The following is a 27,268-nucleotide window of genomic DNA, read 5'->3' on the forward strand; positions in this document are numbered from 1 at the left end:
ATTTTGTCGCCTTTCTTGTGTTGATCTGGCAGTATTTTCAATGAATTTGGTAACCCGATTCTCCTTGCTTTCTAAATCTATGGTTTTGTCGGTCAGTAAGTCCTTATCTGCCTGGTTTGTGTTGACAACTGGTGGGTATGGGTGGGATATTTCCATATCGTAAATTTCTTCCATCCATAATTTTTCTATAGTGTCGCAAGGTGAGAAGAATTTATTAATCGATTTGACCACAAACTACTCGTCAAAGTTAGAAGGGTCCGGTACTTCAAAAATTGGATAACGGGATAGATAATCCACGATTCCTAGTTTTGATCCGGAGATAGAGATATGTCAAAGTTAAAAAGTAGGAGTCCATCTGCCCACCTGGTTAATCTTGATTGATAAGATTTGTTTCCACAATTAGTTTTCAGAGCCGATATTATTGCTTTATGATCAGTAAGTAATTCAAAGCTGTTGCCCAGAAGACAATTCCTAAAGTGTTCACAGGACCAAACTATTGCTAATAATTCGAGTTTGTTGGTGCTGTATTTCTTTTCTTGAACATTGAGGAATCTAGATGCAAATGATATCGGTACCCAAGTGTCCTCCGTGAGTTGTTGTTCTAGGGCCACTCCTAACCCACTGTGACTGGCGTCTTATTTGACTCTTGATTTTCTCTTGGGAACGTAGTGGTACATTATGGTGATATCCGAAATTATTCTCAATGTAGCTTCGAATGCTTCTTGTTGGCTCTTATCCCAAATTAATGTCTCTTTGTTAGATGATGCCAGGGATGGGCGGAACTTTTCCGTAAATAACTGTAGGTTAGTTCGAAAACGTTGGACATGGTTAAGTACGACCATTTAGGATCATAGTTGCTTAAAAGTTCTTGGAGGTTTCAGTTCTAGAAAGGCTTGGACATTAGAGCGTTTAGGTCTATAGCCTAGGTGATCGATGTCGAAACCCAGCCATGAGATCTTTTTTTTAACTGAAACCTTCTTCGTATGGTTTTTCGAATACATTATTTACAATTAGATTGTGGTCGGAAGCTGACCCTTTTGTAACAATTAAGATATCGTCTAAAAAGCAAATGACATCCGGAATATTGCTGAGAGTATTGTCCATTGCCTTTTGGAGCTCTTTAGGCATGTCTGAAAGCCCATAAAAACCGGCTTTGAAGCGGTGAGTACCTTAAGCGTCTCCACATACAATGTTAAAATTACAGTGGTTACTGACCGAATCACTTAGTTGGAGCTGACTAAAAGCAAATTTATGATCTAAAGAAGTGAAAAGTACTTCACTCGGTAAGTTAGAATTGATTGTTTGGGCTGCTACGTCCAGTTGTTCTAAAAGATTTGGCATCTGATATTGGTTTTTAAAAATCTGAGCGTTCATGAGTTTTGCGTCCATTGATATTTTCACTGAACCATCCTTCTTTGCCGTAATAACCACAGGTGCTACAAAAAATTTGATGGTACACTTGTTCAATTTGACTATATAGCCTTCTTTGATGAGACGTTTGATTTCCTCTCCAACTTTCTCTTGAATTTGAATCGGGACTCTCCGATCCTTTTCTTGAATTGGAGTTAGAGGTTGCTTAAAAACTGTGTGTACCCGGTGACTTTTTGATCTGCCAAGTCTTGTGAAGATGTCTTTGTATTTGTTTGAGTAAAAATTTTTCCAATGGGTGGATGTTTCCTCCATGTCATTTTCTTCGACCTCTAAATTTTCCTGAGGGCGTTATTGGGTTGTTTTGACCCCTATTGCAGCTTGTAAATCTAGCCCTAGTAGACATCTTGTCCTGTTTTCAGACAACCAAAATCAACCAGGAATTTGGTTGATTTGACTTTCCAGCCTAATGATGATATGTCTGCTACTAGGGTTCCAAATAATTCGTTCGGCTTGTGGTTATAATCCGCATAAGATATGTCAAGGGGAAATGATGATTTAGGGTACTTTTTTACATTTTTTCTTGTCCTTAAAAGGAGGTCCGCTGTATTCTTATTTACAAACGAGGCTGGACTGCCCGTATCGACAGTGGCTTTGAAGAATGAGTTATTTACCCTCACGGTAACTTGGAGATTGTTGATTTTTCCCGAAGGTGAGTTTGTTACATCCAGTTTTTAATTGAGATTAATTTTGAAACTGATATAATGTGTTTCGAGGGGAATAAGTGTTCCCTCGGTGAGACTTTTGAGATAGGGAGTTGATGACTAGGTCCTGAAATTTTCAGAACGCCAAACTCTGATTCGCTGTCCGACGTAATGAAGTTGATGTCTTCTCCTACTGTAGAATCTGACTCCTTATCTACATTGTTTACATTTTTGGTGGAATTACAACATCTGGCGAAGTGTCCCTTTTTGTTGCATGATTTGCAGATTACGCCCCTAGCTGGGCATGATGATTTATGATTGATAGGACAATCTTTGCCGCAGAAATAACATGCTTTCTGATTAATGGTTGGTTTGTTTGCTTAACCGAATGTAGATTTCTGATTTTTGGCACGGTTTATTCTGTTTTGTAGGTTCTTTTTCTGAACTGATAGCGTAGGTTCCTGTTTGACCCTGAATTGGTTATTTGAGTTCTGGATTGTGTAATTTTAATTGGAGTTGTTTATCATTTGTTTTTGTAGAGTAGAAGCTGTTGCGTATCCTGTTTCTTGTAACAGTGCGGATCTAAGCGTTTCCTCTGGAGAATTTCCCGGGTGGATATAAAGTTCTCTCTGGATATCCTTGAACTCAATCTTTGCAATAAATATATCTCGAACTACCTCTTTTTCGATTGCGACTGAACACCCGTATAAAGCTGCTTGACCTGAGAGTCTTAGGATGAATGATTCATGACTTTCCCTTTCAGCTTGGTTGGTGTTGTAGAAGTGCATAAGTTCTGCTATGATATTCTTCTCCTTTTAAATTAAACCTTCACATTGGGCAAAAACTTCCTTGAAGTTTTTATCGGATAGGATAGTGTGATCGAAGCTTTGGAGAAATCGTTTCTTCCCTTCTGTTCCCAGTGCAAAGAATAGGCGTGATTTGACTCGCTGATCAGCTTCGTGATAAAATATGTTTTGTCTTAACTTGGGACCTTTCTTCCTCCTTTCGATATTTATTTCGTTCACTTTTCTGATTTCCGCTTGGTCTCTTCCGATCCTGTTATTTCTATCTGTTTCGTTTTCTGACTCTGGAAATTTTTCCAGTCTTTCCGGTCAAATACCTCGCCGGGATCGGCTAAAAGGTCTTTAGGGTCAAAATATTCTCGAAGGTTAAATGCTAAGAAGAATTAGCCAATCCAGATTTCCCATGAAAACGGTGGGTCTGGGGATGGCTTGGACCAAAATACAGGTACCCCTAAAGTTAGTCCAATCCTCGTGGGTCGAAACTGCTGGCTGCGCCATGTGAAATGCTAAACTATCTGCTAATAACTAATGGATAAAACCGTCTCAAAAGGTTGAATTAGAATTAGTTACGAATGATCAGTTGCATTATGAATAAACGTTGAGAACTGAAATCTTTCAACAGTATCAAAAGAGTGGTCTTTTCAGTTACTTCATGAATGGTGATTGGCGGGAGACCTGTCTCGACCTTGACCTTAAGTGATATCAAACATACATATAATGGATGGCTCAATAGGGCCTTGACTAACGTACCACAAAGCTTCATCTTTTTTCAGAAGAGGAGTTCAAACAGGAAAAAACCTAAGCGAAAAATATTTGAGCTGGTCTAATCGTGGTTTTCGGTTAAATTGGACCAGTTGTTAAGTATGCTCAGGACGTCCTCTGGGAAATGAGGCAAAAACTGTAAGAGAGTGACCGAAGATATTGAATGGTTTAACTTTAGAATTTCTGGTTTCTTTTATCAATCCAACTCGATGTCGTGGCATTGTGAGCCGTTTTTAATTTTTTGATTATACCTAGTTTTTCGACCTTGGGCTCCAAGAGAAGAAACTTGCAATTGTGATAAAAGAAATAGATTGGGAATATAAAAATGTGAGCTGCCCTTGCACAAGTGGCACTGGAGAGTGATTGCTGCCGTCAATTTCTGTTCAGTTGTTTTCTTATGAGTTGAAGGAAAGCTTCGGAATTAAAGCATTCGAACTGAACAAATTTTCATATTCCGAACTACTAAAATTTGCTTTAAAAAAATAAAGTTGCGAATTGTCTTACAAAAAAATTTTCATTTGATTATTTTGGTTCGACTCAATTGTCCAGCATAACATACAAGTGGAAAAAATGATTATTTAGTAGTTTCTTGGTTTAGAGAAAAAACCGTTGGTAAGTAGTACTAATTTTTGATGATTGCAGAATAATGGTAATCAATAATGTGATAATTACATTAAGAGATCTTAAAAAAACAGTGCTCGGTATATACTTTTGATGAGTGGTTCTTGAGCGAAGAGCTGAACTGACTGTTCAATATAACTAAAAGGAATAACCATAAAAAAATTAGAGCGATACAGAAGTTTAATGACTTTAACGAAAATGTAATTAATTTTTCCCCAAAAACTATTGTTTACTCTTGTTACCAAAAAGGGAAATCGAACATAAAACCAGGCTTTCTCCTGATACTAGCTGTCTCATAAGATTTTTGGCACAGAAAATAATAAAATTGTCTCAATTTCTTAATAGATTATTCACAATTTCTCATTCAGAGTGTTTGAGCTAACAAAGAACGGCGGTATTTTTTATGAATATCTTATTTTGTTGTTCAATTAATGATGATGTATTAACATTTACCTTTTATATTTCGTTTCAGTTTGGCAGGGCATATTGAGTTTTGAACTGGTTTTGAAAATCAATGCTTGTATTTTTTTGCTTGTACGAAATTAGTTCAAAAACTGAGAAAACGTGTTTTTCAGTATGGCGTCGACTTTAAGGATATTTTCATGAAATGTGACATGCTTTCGGATTATCAATGGATGAACTTCAGACGTGTTTATTACGGAGACCTTCGCTGGCCCCTTGAGATTCTGTCGGGCGTGAACTACTTCAGTAACTGTTACTGCCTGATTGCACTGGCGTACGAGCGATATGTGTACACGGTCAAGTTTGCTGATGCAAAAACAATTCTGACAACCCGACGCAGAGTTGTGACCTACTCGGCAATCGCTTTCTTGACAGTTTTGGTCCCTGCTCTGCTTTATCTTGACGTTCGTTTGGCCGAAAAGGTTTGTGAGACAAAAATTTCTCAAATTTATTGCTAAAATCAAGAGGTAGAACGACAACTCGCAACCGAAGACAACTCCGTTTGTCAAACGAGCATATTAATCTCTAGTGCTGTTTTACGTTAAAGATTCGCAAGTAAGAGTACATGCCGAAAGTACATCGGCTTTTGGATCTCTCAGTTATTGTTCAGTGTTCTTTCGGATGGACCAATTCTGACTTTTAGCATTTTAGTTTTATTATTTTAACATTAATCCGAGTTTTAACCTACGTTTTAACCCCACTATCTTCTTGTCTTTTAATATAGTCTAAGTTTAAAAGCCTACTACGTTTTTATAGTGGAGAAACCCGTAGTTGTACATAGTCTTAAGCTAGTCTAGCTTAAGTAACTCTTTTATCAGCATTATGTTTTAGTCAACAAAAAAGGCACAAAGATATAAAAACACTTTATAAAATATCCTCTAATTAGTTCTGTAAACTGCGGCCGCAAAGGGCACTTTGCCAAACCTTGCAGAAGTACAGCCAGGGCACAACCCAATACTATTCAATAAAGAACCCCACGGATCAATTAAATTAGCTTTGAATTCAAAACTACTAGCCAAAAAACATTTCATAATAGGTATCAAATGCTTAATTCTCTTAAGCTAATCCAATATGTTGCCTCAACAAATAGCGGTCATACCAAAAACAAAATCTGGCTTTTATCTATTGGTTTAAAAAATGCAAACAGCCAAATTTCTTCGTCAAGAAAAGCGAGTAATCAATGTAAGTTTAACATAATGAAAGGAGCCGTAACCTGCTCATATCAGTTTAAAACGTGATTTTGCAGTCTAGGGGACATTCTGAACGAGTTTCAACAAATAATCGACCGCTTGACCGAGAAATTACCGAAGTTACATTGTTATTTAGAGGACATTTTAGTCGCTACAGTTGGTAGCGTTGACGATCATTGTAAAATTTCAAATAACAAAGGACTAGCCATTACAAGGAAAAAACTTAAGTTGTAAGCCCATGTTGAAGAGTGATTGGGATTCAAAATAGACGCAACAGGAACCACCCTATTGATTCAAAACTTCGATGCAGTCCGTAACTTAAGAGAATCAAAATTTATCGAAAACATGAGATCTCTAATGGTCTCGATCAACCAATTCAATAAATTTATCCCAAACTAAGCATCCCTGTTGACACCGATCAGAGATCCAATGCAAAAAAAAATTAAACAGAATATATGGTCAGACGTGCACCTCTCGGCGTTCGAGAAAATCAAGAAGGAAACTGGTAACGCCCAGCTTGAAACAAAAGTTCATCCCAGTTAGGCTTCGGTGCACTCCTCGGGCAAGACCCTGCGGGAATTTGGAAAACTTTAGCATTTGCTAGTAGATTACTTCTTACAGGCCACTTGACATACAGTACCAAGGAACTCGAACTTTTGGGTTTTGTGGGCAGTAGATCAAATTAAAAACCACCTAATGGCCAGAAGCTTTCCATTCTTGCGGACCAAAAAGCATTAATTGGGGCCTTGAAAGACGACAAGTACGCGAAGTCGGATCAATCACGCCTTACCCGTTGTGCAGATAAAGTTCTTCTACCTCACAATTTTATCGTTGAATATCTCCCGGGTATAAAAATTGGATTCGTAGATTACTTATCTAGAAACCCATCGGGTGAAAGCCGTACCCGTTTCATAAGACGACGAAAAAGTTGTGATTGCCTCAGTAAACCATATTAGTCTTCTTCTCGTCTTTGAAAATTTGATGGCAAGATTTCTCCGCTCTCCATCAGTGACAAATTCTCCCAGCAATTGGAGTCATACAATTCAATGTACTGCAACGTAAATATTCAATGGAATAACAAGCTGGCAACGCAAGGAACGGAACGTGAGAAGCAAAACAAGAGAGCTGCCGAAATTTTGCATACCATTTTAACTCATTCTATAATTTCAGTGTGCCAAAGTTTTCACTCGCGTACAGAAGACTGCTCTCCATCCTCTCAAACGGTTAATTTTACCAACATTTTAAACATTTATTAAGAGTTGTCAGACCAATTATTTTCAATCGAACAGACACAGTCAGATCAAGATTATCATCTGGTAAATGAAACCCTTTTTACTGTAACCAGTACAAGTTATCCGATGAGCATAACCAAAGATCAAATCGGCGTTTATGATAAAAGTCCCAAGTCTATATATCACAAAATATTTCCATTCTCTCGGCCGGAAATCTCTGACTCAAAATTGATGGCTTTTTACAAAACAAGATCTTGTAATAAAGAAAGTTTTTAAAAGAAGAGATAAAGACCGGAAGGAGAACATACTACAGGTGGGAAAATACTTTGAAACTTTCATTAATAACTTATAGATCAATGAAAGATGCCTTGATTTCGACGGAGAGATGCCTTGATTTCCTTCATTCCGGCATGCTTGAGGACTACAATGCTTCACAGACTTCATGAAGAGGACAACAGACAATTTGCAATGAAGAGCTTGGCGACACTTTATATCTGGTGGACAAAAATCTATCGTGAAAATCAATTTCACTGAGAAAACTGCATCGAATACGTAAAGATAGGAAAAGATAGGAAACATGACGATTACCAATTGGTACGGTGAGTCACTGTGAACAGATCCTTTTGGGACAACCCTTTGGCCAAACGTCGGAAAATGCTGATACAGTACAAGCTAATCTCAATATGTCAATGGAGACTATAACCGACGACGACTCTAGTGATTTAATTCTCCTAACAGATCTAAAGCCGCCTACTCAAGAAAGTCCCGTACTAGCACAAGAGCTTCAGCTCAAAAATCAACTGAAATTGAGCAAGACGAACCACGAACGGATGACTTGAAGCTCGATATGGATCAGGTTTTTCCTTAGACCCCGGCCAACCCGAAAACCAGGTACTGAAGCGTCGAGCAACCTATGATACCACCCGCTATCCTACTAGATAGCCAAAAAGAAACAGACCACTGCCGCATAGAGAACAGGAAACAAAATGTAGAAATTCAGCAAAAAAGTATGAGCTCCCAAACGACCAAAAACGTCGTAGGAAGCCTGGATAATAAAAACTGTAAAAAAAATTGGGCCTGAACCAATTCCTATCCAATGCCAATCTAATCGAAAGTTACAGGAATGGCCAAAAGAAAAGCTTCCTCGCCAATGAAATCACCACCTCCATGGAAGATATTGGATTCACGCATTATGTACAACACAAAACCAATCCGTACCAGACAGCCACCATCATTGTTGGAAGAAAGAATTTTGTACTAGTTTAGTTGAGACTCAGAGGACATACCCGATGAACACTCATCTCAATGCGTTAAGACTCCTGTGCTATCAATTTTAGAGGCAGTAACAATTGAGGTGGAAAATCTGCCTGTTGCTTTTGTAGATCTCACCACTCCCAGCTCATCGCCGTTGAGGCACTGGACCCCTGATTTTAACAAATCAAAAGAAGAAGATCTAGAAGGCAAGATGGTGTCATTTTCAATAAACTCCCCAACCTAGCCGTCTAAGAAAATCAAATTCATCCAGTATGATCCGACGGGCACTCCCAATGAACCTCCAATTCTTGACACCCTTGGACAGGTTGGACACGATTTCAATTTTTGAAGCTATGGACCTCTTGGGGTGATCAATGGGCTTAGAAGAACTCATACGTTGAACGGAACTTAGAGCAACAAAACGAGATGCCTCCTAAAACTCAAAAACTCTTCTCTCCGTTAAAGGCTCTTTACAACTTTAGTAGAAACTTTTCAGTTTTTTCGTTTGAACTGGAAATTGATTTGTGGTTCTAGTTCTTCTATTTGAAATACGTGATTATCACGTTAGATCTTTCAATTCCAAGGCGCCTGGCTTGGATGGAAAGTATTTGCATACTTTTTTAGCTATTCAATCATGGGTGGTTTTCCGAAAATTGTTAAGGAGAATGTAAAACGTGCATATAAACCTCTAGTGCTATTTTAAATTATAGACTCACAAATAAGGGTACCGGCCAAAAGCACATCCAATTCTTTTTCAACTTCTTGACTTGAGTTTTAACATTAACTAGCTGAGAAACCTCACTATCTTATTGTATTTTAATCTAGTCTTTGTTTGAAAGTCTGCTACTTTTTTATAATAGAGAAACCCGTAGTTGTACTTTTTTTTAAACTAATCTTAGTTTAAATAACTCTTTTATCAGCATCTAACTAAAATCATTACCTTGAGTATCATCATTTTTTAACACCGTCAAACATGACAACTTTCAGAACTTAAGGGAAGCGACTACTATAAAATTTGGTTCAGAGGTTTGGTTAAAAGTTGTCGGTGGGCATGCTGCATGGTTCTTAATTAGTTTCGAAACCAATTTTTTGGTTTTAATCATAAAAATATCAATTCGGTTGCCTAAAAATCAGTTTAATTGAAGTGACTGTCGTGAAAGTTCGACAAAAATATTTTAACTAACTGTTGTTTTTGTTTCGAAACCTCAACAATTTTCTTACTCAAAGTGTTTATGATTTTACAAATCTAAGTTTTCCTGCGGCAAGGGAAATGGTTATAACGCAAAAAATTTTCAAATTTTCCAGGCCTATTTTTCTAGGCACATTTTTGTTAGGTAAATGAACATAGGATGAAAAAATTCAACTTGAAACTATCCTTTTTTGGTGCAGCAAACTTAGTTTTCTTATTATACTCATAGTTTATTTTCAGGCCAAACGTCAACTCATTATATCAATTGAAATGTTTACATTATAATTTCAACTCCAACATTTTTTAAGATTTGATAGTCAAGAATATCTGAATATAATATGTGTACAGTTTATATAGAATGAATACGCAAAATATGGATGAAATTGATTTGAACTGATTTAAACTACTTATTCCAACCAAAATCCCTATAAAATTAATGTCAAAAATGGAATCGAAGTTTTCGGAAATTGATCAAAACTGATTTTTAAGCTAGGCTTTCGATCAAACTGAATCGGTTTTAGATCAATTCAAATCATTTTCTTAGATTTTTGCCACATTATCTTTATAAAAAAAAAATTGCAGTTCATCTCTTGTCAATACGGGTGACTTATTTTTATCAAGAAAAAATCAGCTTAAAAAGCCATTACAATATTTCAAAAGAGCACAGAAAAATCAAAATTGCAGAGTTTCGATCAAATTTTTTTAGAGAGATGGGTTTTTCGGGATCTGGGGAGACTGCGATTCATGTTTCCATAGAGGTGGCAATGAGAATGGGACCAGGATAGACTTCTTCAAAATGTACGAGTTCACACTCAAACTTATTACACCTATTGTTTCTGGCATTCTTTACTTTTTCGTGGTACGAGAGCTTCTGGCTGTAAAAAGAGTTGCCAACAAACGGCTAGAGGAGACAAAACGAATGCTAGCTAAAGCTTTTGGTTTAATGTCACTAGCATTTGCTATTTTTGTGTTTCCAACTTGTATTGGTCAGCTTTTGCTATTTCTCTTCGAGCTCAAATATCAAATGTTGAGTAATTCTATTTTCATGTCATTAGAGGAAATAAAGTTTGACAAATACCGGATGTCGATTGAGGCTCTGAACTACTTTCAGAGCTTCTTCTTTTTCTTCAATGCAGTTATTCTGGTTTCAATTGTCAAGCCTTTCAAAGCACCCCTGCAGAACAGGTGGAAAAAACTTCGCGATTGGTTCCACAAAAAGTATCCGAAGCAGAGCGAGGAGCCGAATAACGCATGTGGTCTCAAATGAACAAGCTACAATGTCATTTCTTCTCCCGAAAGCAACTCTCCCGCAAAAAAAAACAAGCTTCACCCTTAAATCGAACAATTACAAGAAACTTTTCCGTTCATAAAAACTTTTTGTGTGAGGGTCGTTGTTAAGATCATAACAAAATATTTAAATTCCTTTCATATAATAAGCGTCAACCTTCATCTAGAACCAATATACTGTCTTTAATCCGTTGTAAATCTTGCATGAAGATGGATGCCACGCGGGCAGTTTTAGAGCGGGACGCTTCATAAACCTCTCGGTGATTAGATTCATCACTAATCAAACGTTTTCCCCTGTGATACTAACTTGGAGTTAAAATTAATTGAGTTAATTTGCTCTTGGTTAACTCATAGAGTAATTTCGGATAGGGTGCACCGTCTGCTCGTCACGCTATCTTATTTTCGGCCGGATAGATTCGTGCAACTTCTTAGTCTAATACCGATCCTAATCTTACTCTTATATCTACTAGTCTCAGGGTGTTTAACTAGTCTCTGCTAGGCTCAGTAGATCTAGAGTATACTGGCTTATTGCAACTGCTGAAGTTCTCTTGGAGAGGCAACTAATTTCTAAGTTAAATTCAAATCTCTCTGGTGCTGAAATTACAAGTAATTTCAGCACTTACAAATAAGTGGGTTGTTAGTTAGATGGATTATGATTGGTTAATATTAAATATTTTACAGTGGTAAAATATCCAATTTATCCAATTATAAAATGTAGTTTAGTTCAGCTTTCACCCATCCGGGTTTTACAGAGTTTTTTAGAATTATCTTTCTGCAATTTGAAGGATGGATGATGAACGTTGGTATTTGGTGAACATCATTTTCTTGTCCGGTTCCTCTTGGATAAGGAAATTCCAGGAGGCTGGAATTATGGACAGGAAATTATTACGTCATCTTTTGACAACGACTGTGATCCCCAATGAAATCAATCCGATTTCAAAATGGTTTGCTATGACGGGTTTTTCTGTATTATGTAGAGAACTTGTTTTGTGTGCAACTTCGTCTGGGAATGGCGTGGAGATCGTGTGTGGCAGGGATGCCTTGTAACTCGGATCTGTACGTATACTTGAACATCGAGGTGGTCATTGGTCTAGTTCAATGAAGTCCTTTTCTGCGAAGTCAAGTCGTACCCTAAATCCTTTGAGTTGTGATTGTGGACGGCATGTCGGTTGTGCTTTACCATTCTTTTGTTCGAGTGTGATGGGATCATCTAGTCTTTGGATGTTCGTCTTTGTTGTTGTGTATTGATCTATATACCTCAAAGTCTGATTTACATTTCATAAAATTATGTTAATTCAATTTTTTAATCATGATTTTAGTTAGTCGTTTTCAAAAAAAGCGTTTTGTTTTAGTTGGGTTATTTTGAAGAGTTAATCACCCTTGAGTACCTCTTATTAAAAACAGGAGTGTGTGTCACAAAGCGTGGATGTAGCGCGGTGGGTTAGGCCGGCTATAGAGCGTCGTCTCTGGTGGGTTAGGCCAGGAGTGGGAGTATGATTTCATGCTGTTTCTTTGAGAGGTCCTGTTATGTGATAACGTTTTATGTTGGGTTTATGTTGGTCTTTCTTATGTTACTTTGGTTGTGTCCTTTTTTCAAAAATCAAATTGTTTTTGGTATGGGTTTGTCTTGCGACTTTTTTGTGTTTCATTATTTCTTTCTTAGACTTTATAATAGTCTTCAAAAGAATAAATTATCCAGTTTTAAACTGGGTTAATCCGGTTTGGGTACCGTTGGTTTTCTTTTCTTAGTCATGCTGTTATTTTATGATTTGTGGTGTTTAGTAAGCTGCGTTGGTTAGTTTGGTTTAGTATATAATTCCTTTCCAACCGGGTTAAAGGAAAGTTTGAAACTTTTTATCGTGTGTTAGAGTTGTTGAGTGTGAAAACTTGAAACTTAAAATCATTATTTAAACAATTCTTTGTGGGCGAGCTGTGCGAGTTTGGATAGAATTCTTGTGCAAGTGAATGAAAATATTTGAAAAAATTAGTACTGCTTTCTCATTTTATCAATTTATTGCATAGAATTTGAATTTTACTGCGTTTGGGGGAAATTTAAAATTATAAATTTTCATCGTAATTAAGTTTACTGCTTTATGGGGAAATAATTTATAGATAAAATTACTACATTTAGTATGAATTTTTTTATTTTTACATTATTTAGTGCAAGAAATTAACGAATTTTAAGAGAATTTATCAAGTTTGTATTCTTATTTTTCTTTTCTGTTTTGTGGATGATTGTGATGTGAAGACTAGAAATGTAAATCAAATATTGATAGAAAATGGTTAGTTCTAATTTAAATTTATTAGCGAAGAGTATTTTAAATTATACTTACCTGTTAATCTTCTGGGAAAAAGCTGTGGGGGAAGATGTCGTGTATCATATCTGATGTTGTTAGTAATTTGGCTAGTATGCGTATGATGTTTTTAGTTTGTAGCAGTGGCCAAAGCAATTGAAGTGCTTTATTGGTTTTTAGTTCTTCAGTGCCTACTGCAAACTCGTAAGGTGTGTTTTGAATGAGGTTATATATTTTATGATTGTATTTAGTATTGTGAATGAATTCTAATATTGGTATTTCAATAGGCTGGATATATTCATGCGGCATAAGGAAGGGTCTGGATTCTTCGGCATTAAAGGTCTTCGTGATGGGACAAAATATATACATTTGGGTAACTGGGTCATAGTTGCGGAGGATGCCGTGGAGGTTAGTATCTTTGATGCAATATGTAAAATTAAGGAAAAATGGTGACGTGTACTTTGAGTTAGGAAACTGAAAACGATGGTGAGGTTGTCTTGATGGGGTATGCAAATCAAAATGATTTTGTATAAAACGATAGTATGTATATGTGTGGGTTTGTTTAGTGCGTAACATAATATCGTGGGAACAGTGCAAATCGCGTTGATGTGGTGAAAGAAAGTGAAAGGTTAGTGAAAATAATTGAAATTTTTCTTTAAAACTTTCATAAGCTTGCATGTCAGTTAGTGCTTCAGAGATGATGTGATCAAATTTTCGATCAAATATATTGAGTGTAAATACATATGGTGTTTTGATGAAAAGTTTTTCTGTTAATTGCGGGTTAGCGAAGCGGTCTTCATCTAAAAAATTGTCTTGATTATGGTCGTAATATTCTATTGTAAATTTGTTAGCTCGGGGTGCAGTGAATGTTTTTAGTAATTTTTTATATCCTACGTAAGTAAATTGTCGAGGTGTTAGTGTTGTAGTGAGTCTATATAACATGTCTTTGTTTCTTTCTATGCTGTCATGAGTATTAGTTAGTGGTAGGCAAAGGGGGTTAGTAAAATGATAATAAGCTGTTCAAAGAAGTGTTGGCATTAAAACATGTTCATCTACAAAACTACGTGTGTCATTAGTATCGTTAGGTGTGTTTAATGTATATTGTGGAATTGAGGGTAAGGTGATTGCAAATTTTTTTTTTCGTGTTTGTGTGTTGCGGGTGATTAATATATTCGCAGGCTGTTCCGGGTTTGGTCGGGGGAATGGGTGATTCGGGAATTTTCGTTAAAAAGTGCGATAAGCTCGGTGAGTGCTACTAGGTGTTTCGGTGGATGTGGATGAATGTGTGAATGATGCAGTGTAAGCTGAGGAGGGTGTAGGAGTAGGTGGGTTTGAGGATTCTATTGTGGATGATAGTTGATGTATTGTGAGGGTGTTAGGGTGTATTAACTGTTGTTATAGGGTAATAAAATTATCGAGATCCTGGGAAATTTGGGGGGTATCTGGGGAATTATTATATGATCTGTCGGAATGAAGTGGAGAATAGGTTGGGGTCACTTGTGAAGCTTAAGAAGGAGTGGAAATGGATGGGAGTGAATGATTTGATGGAATTGGTTGAAAAGGGGGTTTTGAAAAAACTGAGGATTTGGTCTGAGTATAATTTAATGGAGATGGTTCGGAGTCTGCAAATTCGTCAGGGGTTTCTAAATTAGGGTTATTAAATTGTGAGACAGAGTATAAAACTGAAATATCTGAGTTAGTATCAGAATTCGTGCTTGATGATATATTAATAATCGGAAAATCGGGTGGTGGGAAAGCAAAAAGTAGATTATTGGGATTTGAGTTTGGAGGTTGGCTGGGTGGGAACTTGAGCGATGTAGGGATCCAAGTTGTCGGCTCATCGTGGACTAAAAAAACCCTTATTTTGAGACTGAAAAGTGGTGGTGTGGGGTGGTTCTATAATTTATTCGTATGTATTATCATTTTGTGAATGATGTGTCATTATATGTTGGATGGGGCTTTGTGGTATATTTGGTCTAGAATTTGGATTATTTGTGATTGCTAGGTTTCGGAAATTACGGGGAACTAATGATAACGAATGGTTTTGTGGTAGGGGTGGCAACTGTGGTGCGGTAGGTGTTATCTCTATATTATTGTGTTCTTCGTCGTAAGTGTTCTGTCTAGTGGATATTTTCGTGTTATATTCTTTTATTTGTGCATCTAGAAGTATTTTGTTTATTGATGATGAAAAACTCCAAAAAATCCTGCCAACAGTATGCGTGCTACACTTGCTTGTCTGTTTACTTGTGTGTGTATAGCGCATGTGTTATAGATTCCTTTTAAGAGTGAGAAAAGAAATCCTATAAAGTTAAACATTGCGTATAATATAGTTAATTTTTCTAAGATGTAATAGGGCCATCCTAGAAAAGCTAGAATTTCGTTTTTTAGGGTGACAAAACTGAAAATATTTATAGGTGAAATATCCTGTGGGCTGCATTTTTCACCGTTTAAATATATGTAGTCTTTAATGTCTTTAAAACACCCGCTATAATCTTGTGTATAAATATCTGCAAATCCTGCGGTTTCGGCAAGTTTTCTTAAATTCTGGTCAATTGACTGTCTTTGTATAGTGTCCATTTGTGTTAATAATTCTTGAAATTGTTGTGTTCTAATGTGATTTTGGATATCTGATTTAGAATATATTCCCATTGATTGGCTATTTTCTGATCCACATGGGACTGCGGTATCCCAAAAATATGTTCGTCTTGAAAGTGTGTCGACAAAATGTACTTTATTTTTATAGAATATAGTGATTCTTTTATAACAAAGTTTATCTTCAAAAACATATAGTGGTGATACGTTTTTGGTACAAGTATAAAACCATAAAATATTTCCTTCGTAGTCTAGAAAATTTGATCTATTTCCTGACAATAAGTATCCTGCGTAGGGTATTTTTAGTACTGCTAGTGCGAGTGATTGTAGGATTTGTGTCCTTTCCAATTCGCATAATTGGTGAAATGTTTCTAATTCGGAGAGTGACATTTCTTGAAAAATTCGACTAATTATGTAGTCTAGATTCAAATCTAAGTGAATATTGTAATGAATATTAACGAAATAGGTGTTATTCATTAGTGATAGTTCTTGTAAACGTGTACTTCTACTGTCATGTGGCTTTAGTTTTCCACCAGGTTGACCTGTGTTTTTTTGAAAATTAACTGGTGTGTATGATGTTCCTTCTTTTAGAGGGTGACCTGTGGCATAAGGGTCAAATTTTATTTTTCCAGTGGTCATGTCGAAACCTTTTTCGTATTCGACAAGTATTTCAGAATATTGTGTTTTATATAGTGGATTTCTGTATTTGCATGCAATTTCTGTTTCTTGATATATTTGAAAACGTGTTAACTTATTTTCTATATCATGAACATTTCTAAAATCATTACTTTGTTTTCGGGATGGATTTACTTGTTCGTATGGAATTGATTCTATAAAACATTTTTCATGAAATTTTATCATTCGAGCGTGTATTTTTGCTACTTGAAATGTTGTGCATGTTTCTTCGGGAAACCAAACAATTGTTGCTTGTGTCCGTGTTGTAGGGTCACAAAAACCTTGATCATTTTTGCAAGGTAATCTAATTCCTTGATAGATTATTGTGTTATCTGATAAGTCTCGTGTGAGTTGTACTTTTTCGAGTTGTAATTTCCAATCGAAAAACATTCTTTCTTGATATTCTTTATTTTTTGTGTCTGCTTGTAGTTTGAGGGGTCATTTATTCCAATGTGTGGTATCCAGTGTTTATCGTGTATGTCATAAGTTAATCTTCCGTGTGCGCCGTTGTATGGGTATTTTTCGTCTAGTTTTAAATGTCCTTGATAACTTTCAAGCTGTGCTTGGTGTACAGAATCGGCATTCTTGGAAATTTACTATTTTCCTGTCTCTGTTTCAATTTCTTGTGATGTTTAGTCTGAGTAGTTCGTTTTTACAATCATCGGGATTTAGATGTAAAAGTCGTTCTATATTACTTTGATAGAATGATTCGTGATCAAGTCGGTTCTTATTTCCATTGGAAACTTGTGAACAGTGTACTTTCTTTTCGGAAATTGTTGCTGTAAATTTATATCCTGTGACTGTTGTTGCTCGGGCTGTTGAATACAATGTTGCTATTACATTTGTAGTTTCTATAGCTTGTGGTTCTGTTTCGCATTGTGATACTTGGTTTATTGCGTATTTGTGTAGTGTTTTTTGTTCGTTTTCTTCGCAATCGTAGTGTGTTACTAATAAATCCTGGGGTCCTGTGCGAGGAGAAGGATTTGTGTTCTGGTCGGAAAATATTAGAAAAAAGATATGTTGAAATGTTAATATTTTTAGAATATACATGTGTATGATAATCCTGAAAATGGGTTATAAAATGTGATGTAACCAATTGTGTTTTTGGTATATCTATCGTATTTATATATTACTTCAGTTGTTATAATTGGTGGTGGTAGCAATTGAGCGGTTATATTTGGTGGATTTAATGGGTAGGGATGTTGAACAATATTATTAAGTTTGATCGTGATTTCGAATTTCAATTGGAGACTATTTTGTTGAAGTATTTGAATATTGTGTTCACGAATATCTTCGTGGATATCTTGTCTATATTGTAGTCTCTTGAGTGCCCAACTGTGAAGTCGGTTACGTTCTTGATGTTGTCCAAATAATGGTGGGGGTGCTACAAATGTGTTCCAATCTAATCGTAAAGGGATATTTGTTGATGATTGCTCTTGATTTCTAGCGTCGAGGTTATTTGGAAAATTTAAAGAGAAAAGCGTCGGTGAAATTTGACTTAATGATGGTGTTGACGGTAGTGACAATGTTTCTGGTAGTGATGATAGTGTTGTATCCGTAAAAATATTTATTGGGTCGTTTACTAAGTTTGGTTCACCTTGTGTATATGAGTGTGTTGTCCAATATGGTAGTCGTGTTGTGGGATTGGGGGGGGGGGGAGGGTTAAAGGGATTTTCACGTATTTGTTCAGATGTTGGTGTTGAACCTAAGTAATCTGAGGGTTTACTTGAGGTGCTACGTTGTGAAAGGAGTGGGGGAGTTTCTGGTAATGTACTATTTGGGTTTTCTGAAGTAGTTGGTGTTGGTGATTGGGGTATATCAAAATGAACTCTAGGGGTTTGAAAACTTCTGTTTCGTCGTGGATGTATAATTTGTCTGTTTATTTCGACTGTATTTTGGTTATGACTAATGTTTCTTATTCTACTTAATTCTTGTGGTAATGTGGGGTACAAGTTATATGTTGGTTCACTTAGGGGTGCCTGTCGCTGAACTGGTTCTAATGGTTCGGATAAGCGAGCGTGTCGTTCTTCAAAAGTGTATGGATTATCTTGGAAAGAAATTCGTGTGGATGTTTGGGGGTTTTGGGTAGATGTAGGTATTGTTGGGTTTTCTTGGGATGATGTCGGTGAAGACTGATTTTATGATTGTTGGTTAGCAATTTTTGAAAGTTTTCTGATTGATTTTTTCTAGTGGGAAGATTTATGTTTATTGTAGTATTCTTCAATGAAAAGAATTAAAAAGGTTGTTGCTAAGGCGAATGTGATTATTGCCTTTTTTACAAATTTGCACATTGTCAATATTAGGGATGATAAAAATATGATGAAAGTTACAAATAGTAAAAAAATATCTGTTCTTCTAAAAATTGTTCGTATCATTTAAATAGACTTTGAATTTTCGTACCTGTGAATATGATCAATGATTTGGGAAAGTTGGAGATATATTTCAAATAGGGAGTAGAAAATTTAAAAAATGTTGCAAAAAAATATTAAAATGATTATAAAAGCTTCAAAAGTATCAAATAGAAATAAGAACAAAAGTTTGAATAGTTTGAAAAAGTTTATTAAAAGATTTAAAATTGTATTTTTAAAGATACTGACTGATCGAGAGAAGAGCATTTAAAAAATGATTTATTTGTCGAATATTTTTTGTTGTTTGAGGCGAGATTCAAGTGTGGTCGAGTTATTTATTGATTTTTTGGCAAGTGGGTTGAGTTTTGTTAAAATTTGTTGGGGGCTAATTTTATGGTGTTCAGGAGGTCTTCTTTGCTTTATTTTTATTTGTCGGGTGATCTGGGGTATTTTGAGATATTTGTACTTTAGGCCAAATGAATATGGTCCTTTTTACTTTAGGTTAATTTACCATTTTTGGTTGGAGGGTTTTCGAGGTCTGAGTTGGGAAAATATTGTCGATCTTTGCGTTATTAGATAGGGGAGGGTTGTAATATTATGGTGGTATTTATTTTAGTTGTCAAGTTTTAGCGAGTTGCTTATTTTTGACCTGGAGGTTGTAAAGTTATAGTTATAGATATGCCTGGAGTTTAATATCTTTCGGCTAAAAGGTTGGTGTTAGAGATATAGAAGGTGACGGATTTAAGTGAATCCTATTGGCTGAATCTGAACTAAAATTGTTGCGATTTTGTCAGCTTGTTATTTTGAAACATGAAAGTTCAAAATAATCCAGAGGTGTAAAAGTAGTTATTTTAAAATCAGAGTTGTTTTTGAATTTCATTTTTCTTTAATATTTTAGATTGTGGGATGAATGTTTTGTAGTTTTTACGTGGTTGATTTCTAAGTCGTGATGATTCTCTATGTTCTGATTTTTCTACTTAATCTTGTGGTAGAATTTTTTCTATCATTTTCCTATTTTTTCTTTCTTTTTGAGGTATTTTTGGGTCTGGCGTTTTTTTATTATTTTAAGTTGTGGTTTGTTTTTGATTTTGTTTTTCATGATGAACGTTGTGTTGTTCATCTATTTCTTTTTCTGTATAAGAATGATTTTGAAAATTTTTTAAACCTGTGAAAGAATATAATTGAGTTAATTCGCATAGCGCGTATTCTTTTGGGTAGTAGGGCAATAGATTGTTACGATGTTGAACAATTTCCTTTTTATTTGAATCTGTGAGTTTATACGTTACGTCAGTGGGTTTGGCAATTATTTGGCATGGTCCTTTTCGAAGGGGTTGTAATTTTTTAGAGATTCCTTTTTGTGTTTTAAAGTTAGGTATTAAGACAAATGTTCCAATTTTTAAATCTGTGGCTGGTGTAAAGCGTGAATTAATTTGGTCGTTAATATTTTGCCTTTGTAACAATTTCTTTGTTACTTTTTGGTAAATTTCATTGTGTTTTTTATCTCTATTTAAAATCCATTCGGTGTGTGTGCCGGAGGCTAATTTAAGAACTTGTGGGTGATGAAAATGATCTTCATCATGTGTGTGTAAAGGTAGGTTATAACAAATTGAGTGTTTATTTGGTTGGCAATAACCTTGTGCATTTTTATGGGAATTTGCTGTAAACATAATTGGTTTACGTGGCTTCTGATTAAAAACCATTTCGTATGGTGACATTCCTAAAGTTGTCGTGATTTGTGAATTGTATGGAAATAATTTTACATCTGCTGACCATTCTGTGTATTTTGTATCATTTCCATTTATGTTACATCGGAGATATTCTTGTAGTGAACGGTTCATACCTTCGACTAAACCGTTTGTCCAAGGTGCATGAGATGTACGTGGTTTATGTTTGATGTTATATAAGTGGCATAGTGTGATGATTTCATTATTTATGAATTCTGTACGGTTGTCTGTAACTAAGATTTCGGGTAGTCCGAATTTAGCTATCCAAAGTTCATAAAGCGTCGTGTAGGCATAATAAGCATTACAATGTGGTACTGGGTTGAGTGCTACATAATGTGTAAATGCGTCAACAATGACCATAATGTAGGAGTTTCCTTCAGAGGATGGTGAAATTGGTCCTTTTGTATCGAATGAAATGCGATGGTTAAAATATAAACTTTGTCCTTTAAAATCTTGTTTTTGTGCTTTTTGTTTTTGATTTGGATAAGGTTTGTTTAATTGACCTATTATACGATCATTGCATAATACTTTTATCCAAATTGGTGCATTTGGGAAATAAAATTTTTGTGTAAAATTTGAGTATGTTTTCTCTGATCCGGAGTGTCCTTTAGTATTTTGTGTATGTGAGATGTTAAAAGGTATTAATATCATACTTAAAGGTAGACAGGGAACTTTTGAATCATGTAAATTATATTCTAAAAGATCTGTATTTTCATTAATTGCTGTGTTATTTAATTTTCGGAAATGTCGGAGGTGTGTTTTAAATCCTAAAATTGTGGTATCTGCTTTTATGGGCTTAGTTTTGAATTTGTGCCATGATTTCAATTGTCTAATTACTGGGTCGAAATTTTGATATTGTTTCAAGAGTTCAAGTGTAATTTTATCTGTTGGGGGGAGAAAAATATTGTCAATTTCTAGTTTTGATAGAGGAATTGTGTTAAGTGGGTCATGGAGGTCAAAAACTTGATTTATTGTGTATTTTGAATCATTTGTTTGCGGTCCTGATAAATTTATTTTATCGGTTAAATTTTCTTTTTCGATTAATGGAAAAAGGTCTTTTTTATGCGAGTGTTGTTTTATTCTCTTTTGTTGAGTGTTATTTTTTATCCATTGTGAGTATGGGATTGGTTTAAAAGTTGATGTGCCTAGTAGCTCAACTTCGTAGTGATTATTCTGGCAATCTAAGTAGAGTGGAAAATGTTGTAGATTATTTATTTGTGATTGATCAATATCAGTTTTTACTGCATATTTGCATTCTAGTCAGGGTGATGTTTCATCTTTTACAAGATAAAATTTAATATTTTGTTGTATTTCAACTGTAGTTTTTCTTGTGAGTAATTCAGGTGGCGTATTTCGACTTAATGTATCTGGTAACGCAAGGTTTTTTCCTGCTGTCCAAACTATATGTAAGTTTGGAAATTTCATTAGAATTAGTTGAAATCTATAAACTCTATGATTTGGATTTGATTTTTGTGTAAAGAGAAAAATAATTGGTTTGTGATCTGTGAATAGAACTGTTGGGTGTTTTGATCCAAGTATCAAAAATTCATATTCTGTTAGTGTATAAATTATAGCTGTACATTCTCTCATTAGAGTTGAGAGTCGTAGCTCTGCTTGAAGGGATAATTGTGAATTTGCTGATATAAGGTTCATTTTATTCGTTCACTATGTGATTGTAGCAATGCTGCGCCAATGCCAAAATTTGAAGCATCGCACATTGCATAGAATGGTTGATTTGGGTTTGGAATTGTAATTGAAATTTGTTCAGTTAAAAGTTTTTTAATTTCTTTAAATCGTGTTTGATGTTCAGTGGTCCATTCAAAATTATTTTGTTGTCTGAGGATACTATAGAAGGGTCTTAAGTATAATTGCATTTTATAAACATATTTACTTAAGAAATTTAACATTCCAAGGAGTTCTTGGATTTTCTTTTCATTTGTTGGTGGCTGAAGTTTTTGAATAGCATCAATGCGTGATGTTAATGGAGTAATAGTTTCTCGTTCTATATTATGTCCTAAAAATTTAAGTCGTGCTAGAAAGAAGTGTGATTTATCGGGAGCTGCCTTCAGATTTTCGTTCTGAAGTATTTTATGATACTGTTCTAAAACTATAAACGTTTCTTTTTTGGTTTGTGATTGCATAAAAACATTGTCTATCTTTCTTTGTTTGTACAAATTGATGTTGATGCCGACTTAAAACAAAATATATTGGTAAAAAATCGATGCGTTATTCTACTTAATACAAAAGCTTGCAGCTGTTTTGTGCTAAATGATTTTAAGGGTAGAAGGAAAAACCTTTATTTTTAGTGATTCACCTTTTGCTAGAATGATAACAGGTTTGATAAAAATGTTACCTTTCGGTTGTTCTTCCTTATTTACTGGTGAGATAATTTTGTATTGTTCTAAAATGTCAAGTAATCTGTTTACCTTGTCATGTAAGTGAATTGGTACGTTACTGGCTCTTTGTTTTTTGAAAACTGCGTCGGGTTTTAACGGGAGGTGTAGTGATGAACTAATTTTTTCAACGTCAAATTTTGATGTTGCGTAGACTGTTGAATATTTTAGCAGTTGTTTTGCTAATTTATCAAATTCGGTTTGTGTAAATTGTGAATGTTCAAAATTAAACATTGTTAAAAATTTTTGTTGTTCTTTTGTGTAATTTGTTATATTGAATGTTGGTTTAAAATATGGTGTTTTTGTGAAGTAATCTGTGTTTTTTTTTCATTACTTATTATATTGTTTATGGATAATTCTTCGTCAAGAATTGTGGATAGGCAAATATCTAATAATTGGAGTATTTTATTAACGCGGTAGGCCACTTCATTTATAGGTGAAATTGTAGCATTTGTTTCACAATATCCTAAAAGTCCTAAGGGTAGTGTTAATTGATATGGTGTATTATTATACACGTGTAATGAAATGATATGATGTCGGAATTCGTGTTTTTCGAATATTTTATGGATGAGATCGTAATTTTGAAAAATTTGTGAATAGGTTTAAAATCGAAGTCTGACATAAAAAGTTGTTATTTATTTTGACTTTTGTTATACTGGTGAACTTGTTTTATTGAAAAATTTTATATATTTCCTGATAGTGTTTTCAGGTGTTTCCGTTGTTGATTGTAAATGAGGTAAAATTTTGAGAAGAATGGTGGTTGTTTGTTTAATCTTTGGAAGAATGTTAGGGCTGTATTTTTTGTTTATGTGTACTTATCTTTGATTTGTATTTTACTATTCAGGATGTTGATTGTTGGTATATATTTAGATATAAATGGTATGCCAATGATATTGTGCTTAATATCAGTAATATGAAATATTTGTTTAAACGGTTTGTTTAAAATTTGTTTTGTTCCATTGTTCTCGTGGGGAGAAGAAACAATTGGATTTTTCCATAATTTACTAATGTTGATCCTTGTGCTGTTGCTTATTTACTAGAGGTTACAAGAGGTGTTAATTTTGGATGTAATTTTTTGATTTCATTCCATGTGGGAATATTAATTGTATTTGATTCTGCTCCTGAATCAATTAAAAAGTCAATTTCAAGATCTGGTGGTTGAAATTCTTTGTTTCTTGGGCTTTCTAAGAGAAATGGAATTGTCCAAATTTTTTTTTCTGGGCTGTTCTTTTTGTATATTTTGATAAATATGTTTTGTGTTTGAGCTTGTGTTTCGTCTATTTTATCGGGTTTAATTACCGTGTTAATTCCGTTTAATTCTTGTGTAGTTTGTGTAGTATCACTGGGTCCAATATAGTATTGTGAAGGAGTTCCAATTGATTTTCATATATATGTGAGGTAAAAGGTTGTTCATTTATGATAGGATCATAGTCGTTATCGACTGTTATCATATTTACAGAGATGGTATTATCTGTATCACTTTCTGTATCTGACGATTCACAATTTATATGATTTAGTTGTAGTTCGTTACTTCCTGTGTCATCAAAACTTGGGGGGTCTGAAGTTGTTTCTTCATTTGTCTGCACTTGATTAATGTGTCTTTGATGTTTTGGTGTGCTACTTCTTTATCGATGTTTAGAATCAGGGTAACTGTTATTATTCCTGTGTGGTGACTGGGAATAATTTCTGTATCGATTATTGTAACATGAGTTTCGATTTTGTGAATTATTTTGTGATCTGTTTTGATAATTATCGTTTTATCTGTGATAGTTTGATCTATTATATGAAATATTTCTTGATCGATTGTTCGGGTAATTCTGATTTCGATTGTTTGAATAACTTCTATATCTATTATGTGAATAGTTTCTATTTCTGTTGTATGATGAGTTTCGTGATTGATTATTGGAATAGTGTCTATTCCTTGGGTTTGATTGGGAAATGGATCCAGAAACAAATTGTGTTGTATTGGAATTTGATCGTGAATAGTTATTTTGGTTATTTTGGCTATTCGATCGATTATATCTATTTTGTGAGGAATTTCGTGTATTTCCTCGTTCGGGTGATCTACCTCTATAACCTGAGTTATATGGTGATTGATTCCTTGTGTAATTTGGGTTGTTTGGAAGTGGTTTTCCTGAACTGTTATTAGTATATATATATTTCTGTTTGGTAGATTTTGGTCTTTTTTCATGTCTTGATAGAACGATTTATTTGGTTCTTTGTGCTTTCGAGGTTTATTCTGATTGTCTTGTTGTTTTTGTCTACATTCGGAAATACTGTGTCCGTATCGTCGGCAAAAATTACACCATTTTTTGAAGGATGGTTTGCCTTTAAAATTTGGATGTTTTTCATAGATATTTAGTATTTCAGTGATTTTTTCAATTAGGTCTGTATCTGATTCCTGTATGTTATTTATATGTGTAGTATTTGTTTCAATTCGATTAACATATTGTAGTTTTAGATTTTCTGTTTCTTCGAGTTTCATTGTGATTTCTGCTTGTTCTAGTTTATCTACTAATTTTCGAAAATCTAAGTCTGGTTCTCGAATTGAAGAAGGATGAGATGCTCTCTTTTTTATCGCTATTTTCCCTAATTGAGGTGTTAAGGTCATCATTAAAATTTCTGTCATTTTTGTGTGTTTATAGCCATGTGTATTAAGTGAATATGCTTTTCGAACCAGTGTTTCGATACGTACTGCTAATTGTTTAATTGTTTCAATTGGTAATCTGCGGATTTCATTGCATGAAACTCTTTGATGTTGTTTGTTTCTTTCAGAGTCCAACATTTTTGAAAATTCTACTGTGAATCTTTTCCAGTCTGATTTTATTTCTATAGGTAATACTGAAAACCATTTTTGAGCTGCGCCATCTAGGGTTGTTTGTATTAGTGCTCTGCGTCTATGTATCCAATTTTGATTTATTGGCGTATTAATTGGTTCGGATCCTATATTTAAAATAAAATTTGCTGTTACTGCATTTAGATAATCTTCTACAGAATATTCAGGGTATGTTCCTGTGAATACCATCAGTGGCTTATTGGATGTTATTGATGATCCACCCATGAGGTATGGATTCATTGTCATCTGTAGTGATTCTGCGGCACTTGGCATTTGTGAAAAATTTGAAAGTTGATTTTTTGTTATTTCGTGGTGCTGAAGGTAATATGGAAGCGGTATTTCATTTTGCATTTGAGTTGGTTGATAAGATTGCATTAACATTGGGTTTTGTGGTTGTATTGGTTGAAAAGATTGTGTGTTAAATGGGTTTTGTGTATGCCTTTGTTGTGGGTTTTGTATATCTGTTGGGTTTTGTGGGTAAATTTTCATATTTTGAGATGATTGAGATTATCGCGGTCTCTGTGTGCGATATTCTTTAGTATATGGTGCAAAAATATCTGGTTGGTGATAATCATCTTCATCAGATGATAAATAGTTTGTATTATATGGTGTATGTTGTTTATTTTTATTTTGTTGAAAGAATGGGTAATTTTCACTATAATCCTGTGTAGGTTGTGGATTATCTGGAAAATTTACTGAATTAGTCGATGTTTTTGGGAGATTCCAATAATGGGAACATACGTGGTTTAAATTTTGTGTGTTTTTTCGGGGAGGTTGGTTTTTTTTGGTTTGTGAGCATAATTATAATTGTGTTCTGCAAAAGTATTTCTTGTGAACGGTTTTCGTGTTTTTGACGGTATTGTCATTGGTCTATACGTTTGATAGTCCATATGTGAATATTTTGGAGCAACCGAAGGTTTAACGGTTGATTGTAAGGTTACCTGTGTTAGTGATGTATTTGTATTTCTTGGTGTTGTCAGATTGGGGTGTATTGGTGAAAGACTTTGTTGTGTAGTTGTTTTTTTCGTTTATGAAGTGTGATGGTGTTTGAATATCTTGTTGTGTAAGATTTCTGGTTCCATTGAGATTTTCATTATGTATGATCGTCGAATTTAAACTGTTATTTCGTGTATCAGGTAAAAATGTATTATAATTCAATGGTGTTGCATCAATGGTTAATGGTACTACTTTTACATAATCTCTGTGAAAAGATATTGTACTTATTGCTTGACTTGAGATAGCTTTTGGGATATTTAGAAACGCATGATGAGACCAGTCAGGGTCCCAAACGTAATCTGATTGTTCTGAAAGAACAGTGTTGTCATTGGTATTTTGAGTTCTAAATTTTTTTCTTGCTTGTGAAATTAAATCTAAATTGTGGGTGAAATAATCTATTATAAACCATGCTAAAATTTTTTGTAAATCATGTTTAGTGTTTTGTGAAACATCATCTTTAGTGAAATTTTTGCGAATTATATGTAGAAATGTTGAAAATACTGTGTTTTAATTTCGTACTTTTGTATGTTTGGATGTT

The 27,268-nt window shown here is 34.7% G+C and overlaps 1 protein-coding gene across 2 annotated transcripts in view; it reads left to right on the forward strand.

Annotated features, from left to right (window-relative positions):
- LOC134854506 (uncharacterized) overlaps window positions 1–27,268 on the forward strand; it is a 77,439-nt gene that overhangs the window by 9,665 nt on the left and 40,506 nt on the right. Inside the window, exons 3-4 of one of the 2 annotated variants that reach the window (XM_063870798.1) lie at window positions 4,834–5,142; window positions 10,292–10,383. In XM_063870798.1, coding sequence (XP_063726868.1) covers window positions 4,834–5,142; window positions 10,292–10,383 — 401 coding nt within the window. Of the gene's footprint in view, window positions 1–4,833; window positions 5,143–10,291; window positions 11,082–27,268 lie in introns of those variants that run through there. The other variant, XM_063870788.1, reaches the window with a different exon arrangement.

Source organism: Symsagittifera roscoffensis, chromosome 1 (assembly GCF_963678635.1).
Source record: "Symsagittifera roscoffensis chromosome 1, txSymRosc1.1, whole genome shotgun sequence".
Lineage (NCBI taxonomy): Eukaryota > Metazoa > Xenacoelomorpha > Acoela > Convolutidae > Symsagittifera > Symsagittifera roscoffensis.